Below are 19,567 nucleotides of genomic sequence, written 5' to 3' on the forward strand. Positions count from 1 at the left end.
GCTTTCGACGCTAAATGACATTTCTAATGTATATGAATAAAGACAGCATATCTCCGAAACAATGTTGCTTTATTGAACAAAATTGTTGAATGTACCTGAAACTCACAAAGCATGTTGTATTGGTTTAATTTTAAAAGTGTATAGATTTGTTCAAGTGGTATTAAACAAAATTGTTAAACAATCACACAGGTCTTTCTTGAATGCTCTGTAATAAATGCGTTGATTTTGGCTTGAACTTGTCTTACCATTCCCTTTATTGACTGAGACAAGATGAGTGTTTTATAACTGAATAGTTAAGATTTGCTCACCATGATTGCCTCAATGCACTTCATTAAAATGGTGAGTGTGTGTCTTATATGAAATAACTGTCTGCTGTGTCAAGTTACAGTAGTAGGCAGGTCAAATATATGCTAGTCATTGCTGCCATATAGTTCAGAATTAACACCTCAAAATCATTGCACATCTCTCCCATTTTCTATCTTACACTAGTGTCAGTAGGCCTATGTATAATACGGACGATCATACAAACGAGTAAATGGCTCGTGATACCATTTCTCAAACCATGGACTCTCCAACCATGGACTCGGTTTCATTTGGTTAGCCATGGAACATTATAAGTTGGCATATTGCACACTTGCAAGTGCAGACGACCGTTTGCCTTAATAGGAACTTTCTTACATCAACTCTGCTCACGATTCGAAATGTAAGCTAACCGCGTCAGAGGCTCACCGTCCAACGTATAAAACCATGTCGAAATCCAGTATCATTGATATTGCAGCCGACGGAACCTGGGTCAATTTGGAGGTTTCAGAGACGATTGAATTGGTGTTAACTTGGATCAAAATCAACGGTTCGAATCAAAAGAGGTTTTTGCTGAAAGAACATGACTGTGCGTATGCTGTACTGGAAATCCGACCGTGTCGTCGATAGCTACAAACATTTTATAGAATTGCACATCAAGAAACCTGGTTCAGGGGAGACGTATTTTTATACAGATTCTTTATATAAACCTGTAGTGTACCACTTTGAATATCTGGGTTGAAATGTACAAGTGAATATGATACATGAGAAGTTGTGACTTTTCAGGGGCAAAGTGATATTATAGGTATCTACCAATTTATAAAAACCCAGACTCTTCACTCATTTAGTCATTTAGCAGACGCTCTTACCCAGAGCACCCAGAGCCTACACTCATGAGGCTTATGAACATGGAATTTACAGCTCAGATGTCCTAAGCGATTCAATTATCTAGAAAGATATAATAGATAACATCCTCAATGAAATGTACATTTTAAAATGAGGATCCTTGGGAGGTAACAAGACATGATGGATGCCGAGTTGAAAGTGATATGTGTAAACGTGGTATATGACAAATTCTCAGACAGTTGTGATTATAAACTTTATTATACACAACACACTTTATAGAAATCACAATTCTGTAGAATTTGTGTTTCATAATCTTGCATATATAAAATGTGAACATTAGTATGTCATGCTACAATTTCCAGATCATACGTTAGATTACATCACACGTCCCCGACGAGTCACCAAGTGAGGACTTGTCGATGAATTTTACAACACCATCACGCACACATAACCCATATTCTAATCCCGGTCTCGGACACTTCAGCTTCCACATTTGACAGGTGTACTTCATTGTCTTGACCATCAATTCACAATCTGCCGCAGTCCAGTGTTCAGCTTGGGTCTTCACTGCGACAGTTGTAAAATCGGCCAACTCCAGGCCGATTTTGTGATAATCGTTGCATTTTGGACATGAGCAACCTCTTACATTTCAGAGAAGACTCTTCATCTTTTTACACCATGACGAAAAACACTTGTAGTTGGTTACCACTCCGGTCATCAATTTCTTAATCCCCAGCATTTTCGGAATATAGTTATAATCTGTCCCACATAGTGCCATGAAAAACACCTTTTCCATTTGCTACGTCTCATTTCGTGTTATATTTCCTTTTATTTGCATGAAAAAATGCCGTCCAGCTTGTTTCAACTTCAAAAAAAGTCCATAACTACCCTGTGGCACCATCCCCCTCCTGTACGCAGTACTTAACCGTTTGAGGCCATCCATGACTTTTTTGTTGTTGACAACCCCATTTTCTGTGCTGTTGTCTAGGTTAAACTCAGTGGCTGCCTTCTCCTCCAGACATGACATCTTCATCTTCTTATTGTTGACAACCCCATGTTCTCTGCTGTAATCTAGGTTAAGCTCAGTGGCGACCTTCTCCTCTAGACATGACATCTTCCTCTTCGTACCAGTGGACGGAGGTTCATTCGAATCATACCCTGAAAGCACACTCTTGTCAGATGTAAGGTCTAGTGTTTTGAATATTTGACCAACTGTATTGTTACTGACACAACCTTCGACGACTCCCCAATCCTCCAATATATTCCAGACATTCAACTTGAAAAATTTAGCTAGGAAGGTGGAATACACAGAGCCTCTGATCCCGCTTAGGTATAAGAACCTAATTGCCTTCTCTTTAAAGTCGACATTGGTGTGTTTATCCAAAATGACCTCGAATGAGTCGTGTTGCTTTCGAGCCGTCTGCAGCAGATGTTCGTCCTCAGCTGTGATGTCGCACATCATTCGGAATCTATCGTCAGTTGAAGTCATCTCCTTAAATGGAAACTCGGACGACCGGTTTTCAGGACTATCGAATACATTATCCCCAAAGGTCGACATGTACATATCTAGATCTTCGTAGTAGCTCTTGTTTTCTAGTCTCAAAGTAATACCCTCGCGTCCACAAGCCATCAGCACTGCCACAGCGTCTGAGTCTCCGGAACAAACTGTCACGCTACCTTCCAGAAGGTTTGCCAACTCCACGAGTAACATGTCAGCTTCTACATTCTTACATTGCAGACAGGCGTCCCTCAATGTAGAAACTTCTACAGTCTCAGGATTCGCAAAAGTCGCCACGAATACACCCTTGAATCCGGCAGGTCTTTCTATGGAGCCGGTATGGCAACCGTCGGGTGTGTCACATTCAAGAGGTTTCATATCTTCAGGTGTCGTCACAATTATGCTTTCGTCCTTACACTCCTGGCAGTCCAAGTACTTTTGGTGAAACGACACCAGGTTATTGATCGAGTTTCCCTCGACTATATCATCCTCTACTGAGTCTCCATTTGACCCGGTTACTAGAAACAACTTGTTTTTCATACCCATGCCAGCCAACATCTTCATCATGGTGTATTCAATGGCGCACAGATTACGTCGGCAGAACTTTATATGAGGCTCAGGGTCTTGCTTCTGTCTGACCTCTGTCACAGCCGGCTTCGGAGCTGCTGCTCCATCCTTCACAAGCACTACACACCGACTGCCTGAATCTTCCCATTTGTAATGAGACGCCAGCCTCCTGGCCATATTCACAATTGACGCCTCTGAATCATCCCTAATGTAGTCAACAGCTTTGACTTTGTGGATTACCATTAGATGATCTATCAGAGTCCAAGTCTGTTGTTCACAAGGTTTGTTGACCAATTCAAATGGTGCTAGGTGAGGGTTAGCTAGCATTTGCATGGATAGCATTGTGTTTCAACCCCATTTCGCCTTCTAGAAAAATGATGTTATCCGATAAAATGAAATTAAACTTGGGTATGTGCTCTGTTTACACACTGACTAGAGTCCTCCGTGAGTGTGCTTTATAGTAAGCACAGGTGGATGACTATTGCAGGGTTGGAGGCTCACAACTACCCCCTGCACATGGAACATTAGGACAGTTCATGTGAGTATATTATTACTATTCATCTTGATTTGTAACAGTCTGCATTTTCAATACGAAGTCATCTGAATTCTCAACAACTTTCATCCTTTTCTCCTGGTTGAAAAGTGTGTTTCTGTAACACAAATCGGTAGGGTCTAACCAGGAGACAGTGTTTTTCAGTGAGAAGGCCAGCTTAGTTTCTACTCTCATGTTAACACACATAGGAGTGAGACAGTTAAGTACCTGGGAACAAAAACACTTCAGCAACGGGAACGTCTTGCGGATATTCTTAGAAATCGTTGGCCTTGAACAACTTCTTATAGTAACCTGGTTGGTCCCCGGTCTGATTATCACCAGGTAGGCAGCTGACCGCTCTGCCATGCTGGGGTAAGTGAGAGAAAACATCACCCATGTCAGCCACAGCTGAGTGTTGTATCGTCTCAAGGTGACAGCGTCTAGAATGTCACGGTTCCTAGTCTTGACCTCCAACAGTGCTACATTATCCTTAACAGTATCATGTGCCACCAGGTCCACCTCTGTGTACAATCCCCCCGTGTAGCAAATCGACTTACAGCCCCCTAGTACAGCTGTTATGATACGTGTACGATCCAGGTTTGCTGAACATATCCGGTCTAGGTACACCGGCGACCTTAAGGCCTGCACAAATTGGAGTAAGACGCAGAGCCTTCAGCTGTGTGAGTATGAGACGTGACACAGGGCCTACATCATACATGGTCTTTTTTCTATTGAACACGTCCTTACACTCCTTGTCTACCGCAACACCTATTCCGATCGACATACGACTATTGTCCCATAGGAGTCCGGAGTGGTACAGAGTCAGGGATTTAGACCTAACGAGTTGCAACAGAGCTTCCTTGAATTTTGCAACCTTCGATTCTGGAACGTTCAGATTTCTTAGATAATCAGAAACCCACTCAATGGAGCTATCCGGGTTGTCATTAATGTCCTTGACAAGTTTTGTGTAAAGATCCATGTTTATCATGTTGTGACCAACCGAATGCTTTTTGTACCACTTGAGTCTATTCAGAGGTTTGGTGATACCCTTGACCTTATACCAACGTTGATCGGCTGTTGACTTTGCATACAGCACACCAGGTTCCGTGCTTCGGAAGTCAATCGCGGGTCTTTGGAGCTTCATTGTATTAAATGTTCAGGCTTGTTACGTTGCTACAACAACCATATCCTTTGGCTAGAACATAAGGTTGAAGTTTGCAGAATTACAGTTGAGTCAGACCCGCGTTGAGTGACATGAGTCTCAGGAAACCAAACATGAGAGGCTTTGAGTCTCTGATATCCACGAGTAAGTATCTGTTTAACAGTAGAATGTCAACGATGCCGAACGGTGTCATTATGAATGTAGCCAAGTTCAAGGGCAAGTTGGGGGCCACCATCGCTGTCATCACCTCTCTGATCGTTGGATTTTTGACAATCCCTAACAACATTCTCTACTTCATCAACAACAACCACAGTACAAGGATTAAGGGCAGGCTAGATGCTGACTCCGCTCATCGGTCTCCCTCGGAGGGGAGACCTGACTATGAGTATGCTTATATACACTCAGGAATAGCACTCATCACACTCGGATGTCTGGCCATGGTCGTGAGTATAGTGCTTAGTTATTTCGCCTCCAAAAGCAAACGGAAAATCAACGATTCTGAGGGTTCTTACAAGGGTTTGGAGTCACCCAACTCTACCGGGACAGTGATGGCATGTCTCATCATGATGAACATTGAGTTGTTCATGTCTGTGATCGCGGGCTGCATGGAGTTACTGTACCGACCTTTGATCACTGATGCTCAGAGATTGCATAATATGGAGTGTGCTATAGCTGTGTTCAATATCATAATCTACATCATGTACGTGGTGACCATGGTGTTGACTTCCACTGTCCTAAAGGGAAAGTATGAAAGAGTCTCGATTGATGTTCAGAGAGAACCGTCCGATGTGGTGAACATGCCACTCTCAACCCGAGACTATATGAGCAGGGGTGTCAACTCTTACAATTCACAATCCAGCTTCATGTAACAAACTCACCACCTCCAAAGTCTTCACATTCTACGTTGGGAAACAACCTTGGAACTGGAACGCTCTACACGTTGACAGTCTGCTGCCCTCTGGAGAACCTGGTTTATAATATTGCTGTTATTATACATTTCAAAATAACCTTGAGTGTCTTGTTGTTACAACCCATCTGTCAGTATAGCCCGCAGGAACACAGAAAGCAGTCAGACCCTCTAGAAGAGACGCTGTCTAGGACAGACGCTGTCTGAGTTGTTATGTAGTAGATGTTTTGTTATTGTTATTATGTCTCGATGTAGATGATTGAAGTACTGTGTGTTAGTGTGAATAAAGTACAATGGAACTGTACCACATCACGTTTCGTTTTATTCACTTACAACCAACATAAAAAGGTTATGTCTATTAACATGTAAACTTACAATGAATTGGTTTCATGTGACAGTGCATATTTATCCAGGCTAAATTCACTTTTTATCACAAACAGGGAAGCTTTGCAGGCGAGGCAGTGGTAGACTGTGTCAAGATGATCATTCTTGAAGAAATTATAGACCTAGCAACCGATCAGATGCCTAGTGAATGACAGAAATGTTTGTTATCACTTTCACAATGACAACTTTAACAATACAGACACGACACAATGTACAAGATAACAAGAGTTGAAGAGTCCATCTCACCCAGAAAGTAAGAATAAAGCAGACATACCTAACACTCCTGTCACTACCTACCAACATATTAACCAGTCATCACAAGATGAAACACCCAAGTCACTTACATAACTAATGTGGACATCTCAACCTCTCCATCATCCTAACAGCGTTCGTCAACTCGCAGTGAAATATTATCAACAGGCAAAATGGATCAGTTTTACGATTGTCTCCTCGTAAAGAACAGGATCCTGACAAAATACGAGAAAGAAACCTTACAGAGCGTCAACGTAATATTCTATATCAACGATGATGGTGATACCATAATAGGACTTACAGACAGTCGCTTCATCAGACCCATGTACCTAGAGTTGACACACTACTATCATCTTGACGCGATATTAGCCATGGTTGCAACTTACATCGATTCAGGAGTGAAAAGTCTACATGACTATCCGGTGAGACATGTGCGATGTGAAGCAACATAAGGAGTCCAATCGTTACGATCCACTGTCACTTACAGGGATGAATACATTGTCACTTCGTAATATGGCACATTCAGGCTTACATAACAACAGCAAATGTTAGAGATCATCCCGTCGCTGCAAGTTCCACAGTATGTATTATACCAATGGAGTGAATAAAAGTATGACTGAACATCCCATTTAACCCGTTGGTGTTGGTGTTACACAAGTCCCAAATGTGCTACGGAAGACGGATTGCACAGTCCATTTAACACTTATCCCATTCCGTTGTGAATGTTTGTGTCTATATATATCTACATATGTCTCGTTGTGGTACAATGCAGAGACAGATGGCTACATTTTATATCACGCATATGACAGTTGTTACATTCCAGGTGTGTGGTGGTTGTGCAAAATAATTAATTACTGAGATGTGTGAGGTGTGTTTTTCATGAAGACGGACTAGGTACTAGGGTTACAGCCTGTGTGAATTCCAATAGTCGATTTAAAAACACCCCCTCCTCTAGTGTTATCATGTCGACTGTGAAAGGTCTTCAATAACCCTTGTGCTACCTTAGGGTCGTTTTGACCCATAGGTATGTTTTGCTAAATTTTCATGCTAAAAAACCAAAGTGAAACATTTTCTCTATCCTTTGCGCGGTATCGACGTCGTTTTGACCACAGCTATGTTGTGCTAACTTTTCATGCTAAAAAAACAAAGTGAAACATTTTCTCTATCCTTCGCGCGGTTGCTCCTTTGGCTCTCGACGAAGGCTGTCGCATTTTTCTATCCTCCCCTCCCTGACCTTCCCTGCTTGGCTGTGTCTTGTCTTGTCTCAAGATACTCTCTCATCATCACTCTCCGAAACTAGAAGCATGGAATTAATTAGCTGGTCTCTCAATGCAATTGACACCATCTTCTCGAAGATAAGCTCGGGTTCAGGGGAACCTAACTGTCCGGACGGGACGTTCGTAGCTGGCTACACTATGGACGCGTGGGAGAATTGGCGTGTGGTGTGTCCAGCGGCGCGTCGCCTGCTTGTTTCTCCAGGGTGGCTGGCGGGTCTGTGTCCAGCGCCTACCATGGCTGCAGGTCCAGATGCTGCTTGTCTACCCCCCAATTCCCGTTGCAAGTCACGTGTTTTTGTAAATGTTGTTGTGCTTATGTGCTGAGGTTTTTGTCTGTTCCCACACTGTACTCCTCTAGGAGCATTGTCTGGGGGTTGCCTTTTTCTCTCCTCCTCTCTCCTCATGTTATGCTGTAACTTTCTAGTTGGCGCCGAAAATGGCTGCCTAGGTAGGCTCTCCTGCCAAAGTAAATTCCTTGTCTGTGCAAACATTCATGGCGAATAAACACCAATTCTGATTCTGATTCGTTTTGACCACAGCTATGTTGTCTGCGTTGTCTATTACATCACCCTCGCGCTGTCTCCGGGTCCTTGTGAGCCCCCTGCACTAATTTGGCATTGTAATAATGTGTTTTGCTCCTTGTATATTCTAAAATAAGGAGGAGGAGGAGGAGGAAGCATACACCTGGTCCAAGCCACTAGTCTGAAACTTAGTTTCATTCTCAATATAATGTTTCAGTGCTTTTGACATGCGTTTGTTTAGAACCATCATGAGTCAAAGTTGAGTCATAGTTGGTGTGTGTGATGATGACAGTGATATAGACACATCCAAGACTACCAGCACTAACTGGGATGGAGGGAGGGTGAACACCTCCATAATAATTGAAACTAACACACACACACATATACATACTGACAACTCTGAGAGACAGGAAGAGTAAGACAAAAAGTGAGAACATTTCATTTCGAAATGTTATTGTATATAAACAAACTTAAAAACAACAAAGAAACGTTTATCTTTCAGACAAGGGACAAAGTCATGGATCAGCAGACTACCCTCTTCCCATATATAGGACGAAGCATTTACACCCTCATCCAACCCACACCTACATCCACACCCATATTCTGTTAGCTGGAGTGTAGACTAAATGACTCAGACTCTGTGGTAGTAGAGGTTCCTGGGCGTCTAGGAGGCGGGCTCGTCATACTGGAGATGAGGCGACCGAGTGTTGAGTCCTCCTGTCTGGCGGACCTCTTGAAGTCCGCCCCCAGGAAGGCGTACAGCAGCGGGTTTAGACAGCAGTGGGCAAATGCCATGGGTTCAGCCACCGCCAGCCACACAACCAGCACCACCTCCAGACTGCAGCCCCTGGGAAGGACCTGTAGGCGCATGAGGGCATCCACAGTGATGCCAGCACCATACGGGAGCCAACACAGGAAGAAGCAGACGATCAACGCCACAGTGGTCCTGACAGCTCTGCGCTTCTGTCTCTGCCCCTTCAGAGGCCCGATGCGTGTCAACCTGGACACGATGACACAGTAACACGCCAGCAAAACTAGGCCCGGTACCAGCAAGCCCACCAACACCAGCTGCAGGTGGAACACTGACTCCCAGAGAGGAGCGTTGTCAGCTGGGTATAAGCGCTGGCACACAATCGTCCCATCTCCTGCTTCCCAAGTCCTGGCAAACACTATGTCTGACACGGCCAAGAGAGCCGCAGGCGACCAGGCTCCTGGAAAGGAGAGGGGTGGGGGGAGACAAAGAGGAGATTCGGTGGTTAGATCAGGAGATGGAGAATACAAGTGAAGATGTACCCCTGTGCATACATCTGAAGCATGGGCACGTCGAGAGAGAGAGATAGAGAGAGAGATAGAGAGAGAGGGATGAGGCTAGAGACGTAGCTCACCTACAAACACCAGTCTCCGTGCCAGTAGCTGTCTTGTGCGTGAGGTGTGCGCGTCTGTTGCTTTGACCACAGCTAGGTAGCGGTCCAGACTGACGAAGGCCAGGATGAGCACACTCCCATACAGGTTCACCGTGTAGATGACGTGCACGGCCACACAGGTGCCTAATCCGAAACGCCAGTCCGTCAGGGCGGCATCCGCTGCCCAGAACGGGAGCGTCAGTACAAAGAGAAGATCGGCAGCAGAGAGGTGCAGTCGGTAGCGGTCTGTCAGACTCAATTTTGACCTGGGGACAATCAGATAAAACCATTCTGTGTGTCATCTTCTACAGAATCAGAATGTGTGTTTATCCGCCATGTAATGTGTTGTAACACAAACAAGGAATTTACTGTGACAGGAAGGTGCATATAATAAACGAATGTACGGATCTTTCGTTCTTTCTTTTTCAAAAGATTAAAATGTACAAAGTAACAAACTAAACTTACTAAAGGACTAAACTAATATAACATCTTTGTCATCGTCTTCTTTATTCTCACCTGCGCTGGCAGCCAAGCACCATCCACACCAGGCCGTTCCCAGTGATGCCCAGGATAAAGATGAAGCCGTAGACCACAGGGAGGAACACTCTCTTGAGGACAGGGGTTATAACTTGATCCAGGTCACACGGATCCTCCAGAGCCAGCCCCAAGTTGCCAGCCCCAAGTCGCCAGAACCAGTGTCGTTTATGTCATAGTCAAACACAATATGCTGTAGGGAGGGAGAGACAGAGAGACGGATAGGATGGGGGGGAGAGATGGCAACAGTCATGAGATACATAGAAAGACACTAGTAGATGAAGTGAGATAGAATAAGCAGTTTCACCATAAGCCACCATAACTTGCCTTGATAAAAAAGGATGACATGATGACTGTTCTGAATTGAACTGAAAAGATTCTTGACCAAACTTATATTTTTTAAGTTGTACAATCATCTTTCTATTTGCTGAGACCAACTTTCCAGACTATAATGATCCTTTATCCTTTTTATAAATATCCTTTATCTAAAGATAAAGCCCAAATAACTAGACAGACCTGCCACATTGTGACTGTGGGACCTTCCATGGGGGAGCAGTTGTAAAATGACCTTCAATGTACACCTACAAATCATAGATACGTAAATACAACAACAAAGCTGAATAAGACCTTGCCGCATACCTCATAGTAGGACATGATTGAGAGGAGCCTGGGTCTCTGTCTCCTCTGCTGAGCGGAGCTGAGTACACTTCTCCCTTCAGTTGAGTTTAATATCTCTCACATTCACCCCCAGAGCCCATACAAGTCTTGGTAGGAGGACTACACTTCCTCATCCCGGTTGGAAGAATACACTTCCTCATCTCGGTCGGACAAATGAGTTCCCTTCCCCCCTCGTCTCTGTGGTAGAAATGCACTTCCTCATCTCTGTTGGAAGAATACACTTCCTCATCTCGGGCGGACAAATGAGTTCCCTTCCCCCCTCGTCTCTGTGGTAGAAATGCACTTCCTCATCCCAGTTGGAAGAATACACTTCCTCATCTCGGTCGGACAAATGAGTTCCCTTCCCCCCTCGTCTCTGTGGTAGAAATGCACTTCCTCATCCCGGTTGGAAGAATACACTTCGTCATCTCGGTCGGACAAATGAGTTCCCACCCCCACCCCCCCCCCCCCACCCCCACCATCTCTGTTGGAGGAAATGAGCACCCATCACCCACCCCTGCAACTAAATGAGCAAATACTGAGCGCTTGGACATTGAGTGCGAGAGGAGGATGTCTGGGAAAGTGCTACTACTTACATACATTCAGCGGGTTAGGGTCAGGCCAGCAGCCGTCGTCTAGAGTCACACAGCTATGGCTGATGATTTTACTGCGCTGCAAGTTCTACAGCAGATGTTTGCAAATGTCGAGCAGGTTGACTCTGAAGAGGAGGCAGAGGATGTGTCAGAAGAAGAAGACGCGGAAGAGTGCCATGCAGAGAATGTGTCAGAAGAAGAAGAAGACGCGGAAGAGCGCCATGCAGAGAATGTGTCAGAAGAAGAAGAAGAAGGCGATGAAGAGCGCAACGCAGAGAATGTGTCAGAAGAAGAAGAAGACGGAGAAGAGCGCAACGCAAAACGCCGCGACCTGTCGGCGCCCGAAGAAGACAAAGCCGACAATGATCCTCACGAGGACCAAGTCCCAGATACTTTCGTGTCAAAAACCGGCAAAATCAAATGGTCTTCGGTTCCGTGTGTGACTGCGCCGCCGCCACAGCGTAAAAACACAGAGAGGCCCCCCGGACCCACAGCTTACGCCGTTTCCCACGCCCGTGACATGGTCTCCACGTTTTTACTCTTTGTCACGCCACAAATCGAAAGAGTGATCTTGGACGAGACAAATCGCGAAGGCTATCTGAAACGTGGAGAGGAGTGGAAATTCATGGACGCCACTGACCTACGCGCCTACATAGGGCTGCTAATCCTGGCGGGGGTGTACAAGTCCCGAGGCGAAGCAGCCGCTAGTCTATGGGATGCACAAAGCGGCAGAGTGATTTTCCGTGCTACGATGCCGCTAAAACTCTTTTACACTTACTCGTCAACGCTACGATTCGACGACCGTGGGACACGAGCGGCGAGACGCGCCACGGATAAGTTGGCGGCGATACGAGAGGTCTGGGATATGTGGGTAGAGAGATTACCCCGCCTCTACGACCCAGGGCCAGAAGTGACCGTCGATGAACAACTGGTCGCGTTCAGAGGACGGTGTCCTTTCAGGCAGTACATGCCGAGTAAACCGGCAAAGTATGGGATCAAGTCGTGGGTCGCGTGCGATGCAAAATCAAGCTACGCTTGGAAGATGCAAGTGTACACCGGGAAGTTGAGCAACGGAACCCCGGAGAGGAACCTGGGGATGCGCGTCGTGCTCGATATGACAGAGGGCCTGAAGGATCGCAATGTCACGTGTGACAACTTATTCACCTCTTACGAACTCGGACGAGAGCTCATGACGACGAGAAACATGACCATGGTTGGCACGGTCCGAAAGAACAGGTCCGAGCTCCCGACTGAGCTGCTAGCGACAAACAGGCGACGGGTGCTGTCGTCGCAGTTTGCCTTCACGCCCACCACCACTCTAGTTTCCTACCTCGCCAAGAAAAAAAAGAACGTTTTACTCATGAGCACACGCCACACAGACGCCGAAATCAGCGACAGAGACGACGGGAAACCGACCATCATCCTAGATTACAACCGCAACAAAGGAGGGGTTGACAATCTGGACAAGGTCGTCACTTACTACAGCTGTAAAAGGAAGACTGCCCGCTGGCCCCTCGTTATCTTTGACAATATGATTGACGTCTCCACCTACAACGCCTTTGTGATATGGAGAGAGATCAACCCCAACTGGATGCCTGGCAAGCGCAACAAGAGGAGGTTTTTCCTCGAGCAGCTTGGTAGGGCACTTGTGAATCCGCTGATCGAAAGAAGACAACGTGTCCCCCACACGGCAGCGGCTGCTGCGGTTGTGAGAGGTCTCCGGACGGCCAGCTGTCGTGGTCCGCCACCTCAACGGCAACCTGAAGAGGCTGACAACGATGATGAACGAAGCCCCCGCATCCTCACCACCGGTCACCTCTTGTGTCATTAAGAGGAAGAGATGTCAAGTCTGCCCGGTGAAGAAGGACAATAAAACGACCACCGTTTGTCGTAGGTGTAAGTCTGCAGAGCCTGTTCGCATGTATACTGCCCCACATGCCCTCCCTGAGTTGTCAGTTGTGAGTCTGAGTTGTCAACTGAGTAAAGTAAACTCTAGCATGGAGGAGGAGTCATTTGCATGCATGGTGTATAAAGCTTTGTGCTTGGCATGTATCCATCCATTGATGTTTAAAATCAAGTCAGCTGAGATATCTAGCAGCAGTATGAGTAACTCTGATCAACCAAAGACCATATCGTTCACTCCTGCCGTCGGGGGTTCGATTGTGGTCGATGGGGCCATCAGAAACCTGGACGTCGGCTCACTGGACCTGAATATCAACGTCGGACCATTGGGTTGCCATGTTTATACGACGGCTCCGAGGTCTTCCGACACGAAGGCAGCTCCGTCTGAACCTAAAGCTAAAGATACGCACACCTCCGGTCACGGCGGCCGCACTCAGCCGGCAAGGATGACGAATCCCGTGATCAACTGTGCCAATCCCTGGGCGACAGTGTCAGACAATGGAAGGATGGTCGCTACCTCGGCGTATGTCATCTACGACGGAACCCCACACCAAAAAAACGAAGCCAGCTTATGATCAGAAACCGTTACGGTGTTGGGCTCCGAGATCAAAATTGTCTTCACCTCTAAAGGTGGGGATACCTCCATGGGATCCTTTACATATGATATGGTCACCAAGAGTTGTCATGCTCACGGTGGTGTATTGGTGTTGAACATGTCTTAAATTCTGATGATGTCAACTTTAACCCTTGTGCTACCTTTGGGTCATGTTGTGAATACTTTTCACAATAAAAATAAATAAAGTTAAACATTTGTATTACTCCCGTTGTCGTGTCCTGTTTGCCTTCACCCCCACCACCACTCTAGTTTTCTCTCAGTTGACAACTCAGACTCACAACTGACAACTCAGGGAGGGCATGTGGGGCAGTATACATGCGAACAGGCTCTGCAGACTTACACCTACGACAAACGGTGGTCGTTTTATTGTCCTTCTTCACCGGGCAGACTTGACATCTCTTCCTCTTACTGACACAAGAGGTGACCGGTGGTGAGGATGCGGGGGCTTCGTTCATCATCGTTGTCAGCCTCTTCAGGTTGCCGTTGAGGTGGCGGACCACGACAGCTGGCCGTCCGGAGACCTCTCACAACCGCAGCAGCCGCTGCCGTGTGGGGGACACGTTGTCTTCTTTCGATCAGCGGATTCACAAGTGCCCTACCAAGCTGCTCGAGGAAAAACCTCCTCTTGTTGCGCTTGCCAGGCATCCAGTTGGGGTTGATCTCTCTCCATATCACAAAGGCGTTGTAGGTGGAGACGTCAATCATATTGTCAAAGATAACGAGGGGCCAGCGGGCAGTCTTCCTTTTACAGCTGTGTAAGTGACGACCTTGTCCAGATTGTCAACCCCTCCTTTGTTGCGGTTGTAATCTAGGATGATGGTCGGTTTCCCGTCGTCTCTGTCGCTGATTTCGGCGTCTGTGTGGCGTGTGCTCATGAGTAAAACGTTCTTTTTTTTCTTGGCGAGGTAGGAAACTAGAGTGGTGGTGGGCGTGAAGGCAAACTGCGACGACAGCACCCGTCGCCTGTTTGTCGCTAGCAGCTCAGTCGGGAGCTCGGACCTGTTCTTTCGGACCGTGCCAACCATGGTCATGTTTCTCGTCGTCATGAGCTCTCGTCCGAGTTCGTAAGAGGTGAATAAGTTGTCACACGTGACATTGCGATCCTTCAGGCCCTCTGTCATATCGAGCACGACGCGCATCCCCAGGTTCCTCTCCGGGGTTCCGTTGCTCAACTTCCCGGTGTACACTTGCATCTTCCAAGCGTAGCTTGATTTTGCATCGCACGCGACCCACGACTTGATCCCATACTTTGCCGGTTTACTCGGCATGTACTGCCTGAAAGGACACCGTCCTCTGAACGCGACCAGTTGTTCATCGACGGTCACTTCTGGCCCTGGGTCGTAGAGGCGGGGTAATCTCTCTACCCACATATCCCAGACCTCTCGTATCGCCGCCAACTTATCCGTGGCGCGTCTCGCCGCTCGTGTCCCACGGTCGTCGAATCGTAGCGTTGACGAGTAAGTGTAAAAGAGTTTTAGCGGCATCGTAGCACGGAAAATCACTCTGCCGCTTTGTGCATCCCATAGACTAGCGGCTGCTTCGCCTCGGGACTTGTACACCCCCGCCAGGATTAGCAGCCCTATGTAGGCGCGTAGGTCAGTGGCGTCCATGAATTTCCACTCCTCTCCACGTTTCAGATAGCCTTCGCGATTTGTCTCGTCCAAGATCACTCTTTCGATTTGTGGCGTGACAAAGAGTAAAAACGTGGAGACCATGTCACGGGCGTGGGAAACGGCGTAAGCTGTGGGTCCGGGGGGCCTCTCTGTGTTTTTACGCTGTGGCGGCGGCGCAGTCACACACGGAACCGAAGACCATTTGATTTTGCCGGTTTTTGACACGAAAGTATCTGGGACTTGGTCCTCGTGAGGATCACTGTCGGCTTTGTCTTCTTCGGGCGCCGACAGGTCGCGGCGTTTTGCGTTGCGCTCTTCTCCGTCTTCTTCTTCTTCTGACACATTCTCTGCGTTGCGCTCTTCATCGCCTTCTTCTTCTTCTTCTGACACATTCTCTGCATGGCGCTCTTCCGCGTCTTCTTCTTCTTCTGACACATTCTCTGCATGGCACTCTTCCGCGTCTTCTTCTTCTGACACATCCTCTGCCTCCTCTTCAGAGTCAACCTGCTCGACATTTGCAAACATCTGCTGTAGAACTTGCAGCGCAGTAAAATCATCAGCCATAGCTGTGTGACTCTAGACGACGGCTGCTGGCCTGACCCTAACCCGCTGAATGTATGTAAGTAGTAGCACTTTCCCAGACATCCTCCTCTCGCACTCAATGTCCAAGCGCTCAGTATTTGCTCATTTAGTTGCAGGGGTGGGTGATGGGTGCTCATTTCCTCCAACAGAGATGGTGGGGGTGGGGGGGGGGGGGGGTGGGGGTGGGAACTCATTTGTCCGACCGAGATGACGAAGTGTATTCTTCCAACCGGGATGAGGAAGTGCATTTCTACCACAGAGACGAGGGGGGAAGGGAACTCATTTGTCCGACCGAGATGAGGAAGTGTATTCTTCCAACTGGGATGAGGAAGTGCATTTCTACCACAGAGACGAGGGGGGAAGGGAACTCATTTGTCCGCCCGAGATGAGGAAGTGTATTCTTCCAACAGAGATGAGGAAGTGCATTTCTACCACAGAGACGAGGGGGGAAGGGAACTCATTTGTCCGACCGAGATGAGGAAGTGTATTCTTCCAACCGGGATGAGGAAGTGTAGTCCTCCTACCAAGACTTGTATGGGCTCTGGGGGTGAATGTGAGAGATATTAAACTCAACTGAAGGGAGAAGTGTACTCAGCTCCGCTCAGCAGAGGAGACAGAGACCCAGGCTCCTCTCAATCATGTCCTACTATGAGGTATGCGGCAAGGTCTTATTCAGCTTTGTTGTTGTATTTACGTATCTATGATTTGTAGGTGTACATTGAAGGTCATTTTACAACTGCTCCCCCATGGAAGGTCCCACAGTCACAATGTGGCAGGTCTGTCTAGTTATTTGGGCTTTATCTTTAGATAAAGGATATTTATAAAAAGGATAAAGGATCATTATAGTCTGGAAAGTTGGTCTCAGCAAATAGAAAGATGATTGTACAACTTAAAAAATATAAGTTTGGTCAAGAATCTTTTCAGTTCAATTCAGAACAGTCATCATGTCATCCTTTTTTATCAAGGCAAGTTATGGTGGCTTATGGTGAAACTGCTTATTCTATCTCACTTCATCTACTAGTGTCTTTCTATGTATCTCATGACTGTTGCCATCTCTCCCCCCCATCCTATCCGTCTCTCTGTCTCTCCCTCCCTACAGCATATTGTGTTTGACTATGACATAAACGACACTGGTTCTGGCGACTTGGGGCTGGCAACTTGGGGCTGGCTCTGGAGGATCCGTGTGACCTGGATCAAGTTATAACCCCTGTCCTCAAGAGAGTGTTCCTCCCTGTGGTCTACGGCTTCATCTTTATCCTGGGCATCACTGGGAACGGCCTGGTGTGGATGGTGCTTGGCTGCCAGCGCAGGTGAGAATAAAGAAGACGATGACAAAGATGTTATATTAGTTTAGTCCTTTAGTAAGTTTAGTTTGTTACTTTGTACATTTTAATCTTTTGAAAAAGAAAGAACGAAAGATCCGTACATTCGTTTATTATATGCACCTTCCTGTCACAGTAAATTCCTTGTTTGTGTTACAACACATTACATGGCGGATAAACACACATTCTGATTCTGATGTAGAAGATGACACACAGAATGGTTTTATCTGATTGTCCCCAGGTCAAAATTGAGTCTGACAGACCGCTACCGACTGCACCTCTCTGCTGCCGATCTTCTCTTTGTACTGACGCTCCCGTTCTGGGCAGCAGATGCCGCCCTGACGGACTGGCGTTTCGGATTAGGCACCTGTGTGGCCGTGCACGTCATCTACACGGTGAACCTGTATGGGAGTGTGCTCATCCTGGCCTTCGTCAGTCTGGACCGCTACCTAGCTGTGGTCAAAGCAACAGACGCGCACACCTCACGCACAAGACAGCTACTGGCACGGAGACTGGTGTTTGTAGGTGAGCTACGTCTCTAGCCTCATCCCTCTCTCTCTATCTCTCTCTCTATCTCTCTCTCTCGACGTGCCCATGCTTCAGATGTATGCACAGGGGTACATCTTCACTTGTATTCTCCATCTCCTGATCTAACCACCGAATCTCCTCTTTGTCTCCCCCCACCCCTCTCCTTTCCAGGAGCCTGGTCGCCTGCGGCTCTCTTGGCCGTGTCAGACATAGTGTTTGCCAGGACTTGGGAAGCAGGAGATGGGACGATTGTGTGCCAGCGCTTATACCCAGCTGACAACGCTCCTCTCTGGGAGTCAGTGTTCCACCTGCAGCTGGTGTTGGTGGGCTTGCTGGTACCGGGCCTAGTTTTGCTGGCGTGTTACTGTGTCATCGTGTCCAGGTTGACACGCATCGGGCCTCTGAAGGGGCAGAGACAGAAGCGCAGAGCTGTCAGGACCACTGTGGCGTTGATCGTCTGCTTCTTCCTGTGTTGGCTCCCGTATGGTGCTGGCATCACTGTGGATGCCCTCATGCGCCTACAGGTCCTTCCCAGGGGCTGCAGTCTGGAGGTGGTGCTGGTTGTGTGGCTGGCGGTGGCTGAACCCATGGCATTTGCCCACTGCTGTCTAAACCCGCTGCTGTACGCCTTCCTGGGGGCGGACTTCAAGAGGTCCGCCAGACAGGAGGACTCAACACTCGGTCGCCTCATCTCCAGTATGACGAGCCCGCCTCCTAGACGCCCAGGAACCTCTACTACCACAGAGTCTGAGTCATTTAGTCTACACTCCAGCTAACAGAATATGGGTGTGGATGTAGGTGTGGGTTGGATGAGGGTGTAAATGCTACGTCCTATATATGGGAAGAGGGTAGTCTGCTGATCCATGACTTTGTCCCTTGTCTGAAAGATAAACGTTTCTTTGTTGTTTTTAAGTTTGTTTATATACAATAAAATTTCGAAATGAAATGTTCTCACTTTTTGTCTTACTCTTCCTGTCTCTCAGAGTTGTCAGTATGTATATGTGTGTGTGTGTTAGTTTCAATTATTATGGAGGTGTTCACCCTCCCTCCATCCCAGTTAGTGCTGGTAGTCTTGGATGTGTCTATATCACTGTCATCATCACACACACCAACTATGACTCAACTTTGACTCATGATGGTTCTAAACAAACGCATGTCAAAAGCACTGAAACATTATATTGAGAATGAAACTAAGTTTCAGACTAGTGGCTTGGACCAGGTGTATGCTTCCTCCTCCTCCTCCTCCTCCTTATTTTAGAATATACAAGGAGCAAAACACATTATTACAATGCCAAATTAGTGCAGGGGGCTCACAAGGACCCGGAGACAGCGCGAGGGTGATGTAATAGACAACGCAGACAACATAGCTGTGGTCAAAACGAATCAGAATCAGAATTGGTGTTTATTCGCCATGAATGTTTGCACAGACAAGGAATTTACTTTGGCAGGAGAGCCTACCTAGGCAGCCATTTTCGGCGCCAACTAGAAAGTTACAGCATAATATGAGGAGAGAGGAGGAGAGAAAAAGGCAACCCCCAGACAATGCTCCTAGAGTAGTACAGTGTGGGAAC

The 19,567-nt window shown here is 47.0% G+C and overlaps 4 protein-coding genes across 4 annotated transcripts; 2 read left to right on the forward strand and 2 right to left on the reverse strand.

Annotated features, from left to right (window-relative positions):
* Positions 1-8,755: 8,755 nt before the first annotated feature.
* Positions 8,756-10,837, reverse strand: LOC136958523 (C-X-C chemokine receptor type 4-like). The gene is given in 5 exon segments (XM_067252500.1): positions 8,756-9,457; positions 9,632-9,915; positions 10,166-10,329; positions 10,332-10,376; positions 10,823-10,837. Coding segments are annotated over 5 exon segments (1,113 nt in total). The 3' UTR covers positions 8,756-8,852.
* Positions 10,838-11,491: 654 nt separating this feature from the next.
* LOC136958739 (piggyBac transposable element-derived protein 4-like) lies at positions 11,492-13,264 on the forward strand. The gene has a single exon (XM_067252835.1). The coding sequence runs from the start codon at positions 11,492-11,494 to the stop codon at positions 13,262-13,264; it is 1,773 nt and encodes a 590-aa protein (XP_067108936.1).
* Positions 13,265-14,356: 1,092 nt separating this feature from the next.
* LOC136958740 (piggyBac transposable element-derived protein 4-like) lies at positions 14,357-16,128 on the reverse strand. The gene is given in 2 exon segments (XM_067252837.1): positions 14,357-14,712; positions 14,715-16,128. Coding segments are annotated over 2 exon segments (1,770 nt in total).
* A 656-nt stretch (positions 16,129-16,784) lies between these two features.
* Positions 16,785-18,808, forward strand: LOC136958524 (C-X-C chemokine receptor type 4-like). The gene is given in 5 exon segments (XM_067252501.1): positions 16,785-16,799; positions 17,246-17,290; positions 17,293-17,456; positions 17,710-17,993; positions 18,168-18,808. Coding segments are annotated over 5 exon segments (1,113 nt in total). The 3' UTR covers positions 18,773-18,808.
* The last annotated feature ends 759 nt before the right edge of the window (positions 18,809-19,567 follow it).

This window comes from Osmerus mordax, chromosome 16 (assembly GCF_038355195.1).
Source record: "Osmerus mordax isolate fOsmMor3 chromosome 16, fOsmMor3.pri, whole genome shotgun sequence".
Taxonomy (NCBI): Eukaryota; Metazoa; Chordata; class Actinopteri; order Osmeriformes; family Osmeridae; genus Osmerus; species Osmerus mordax.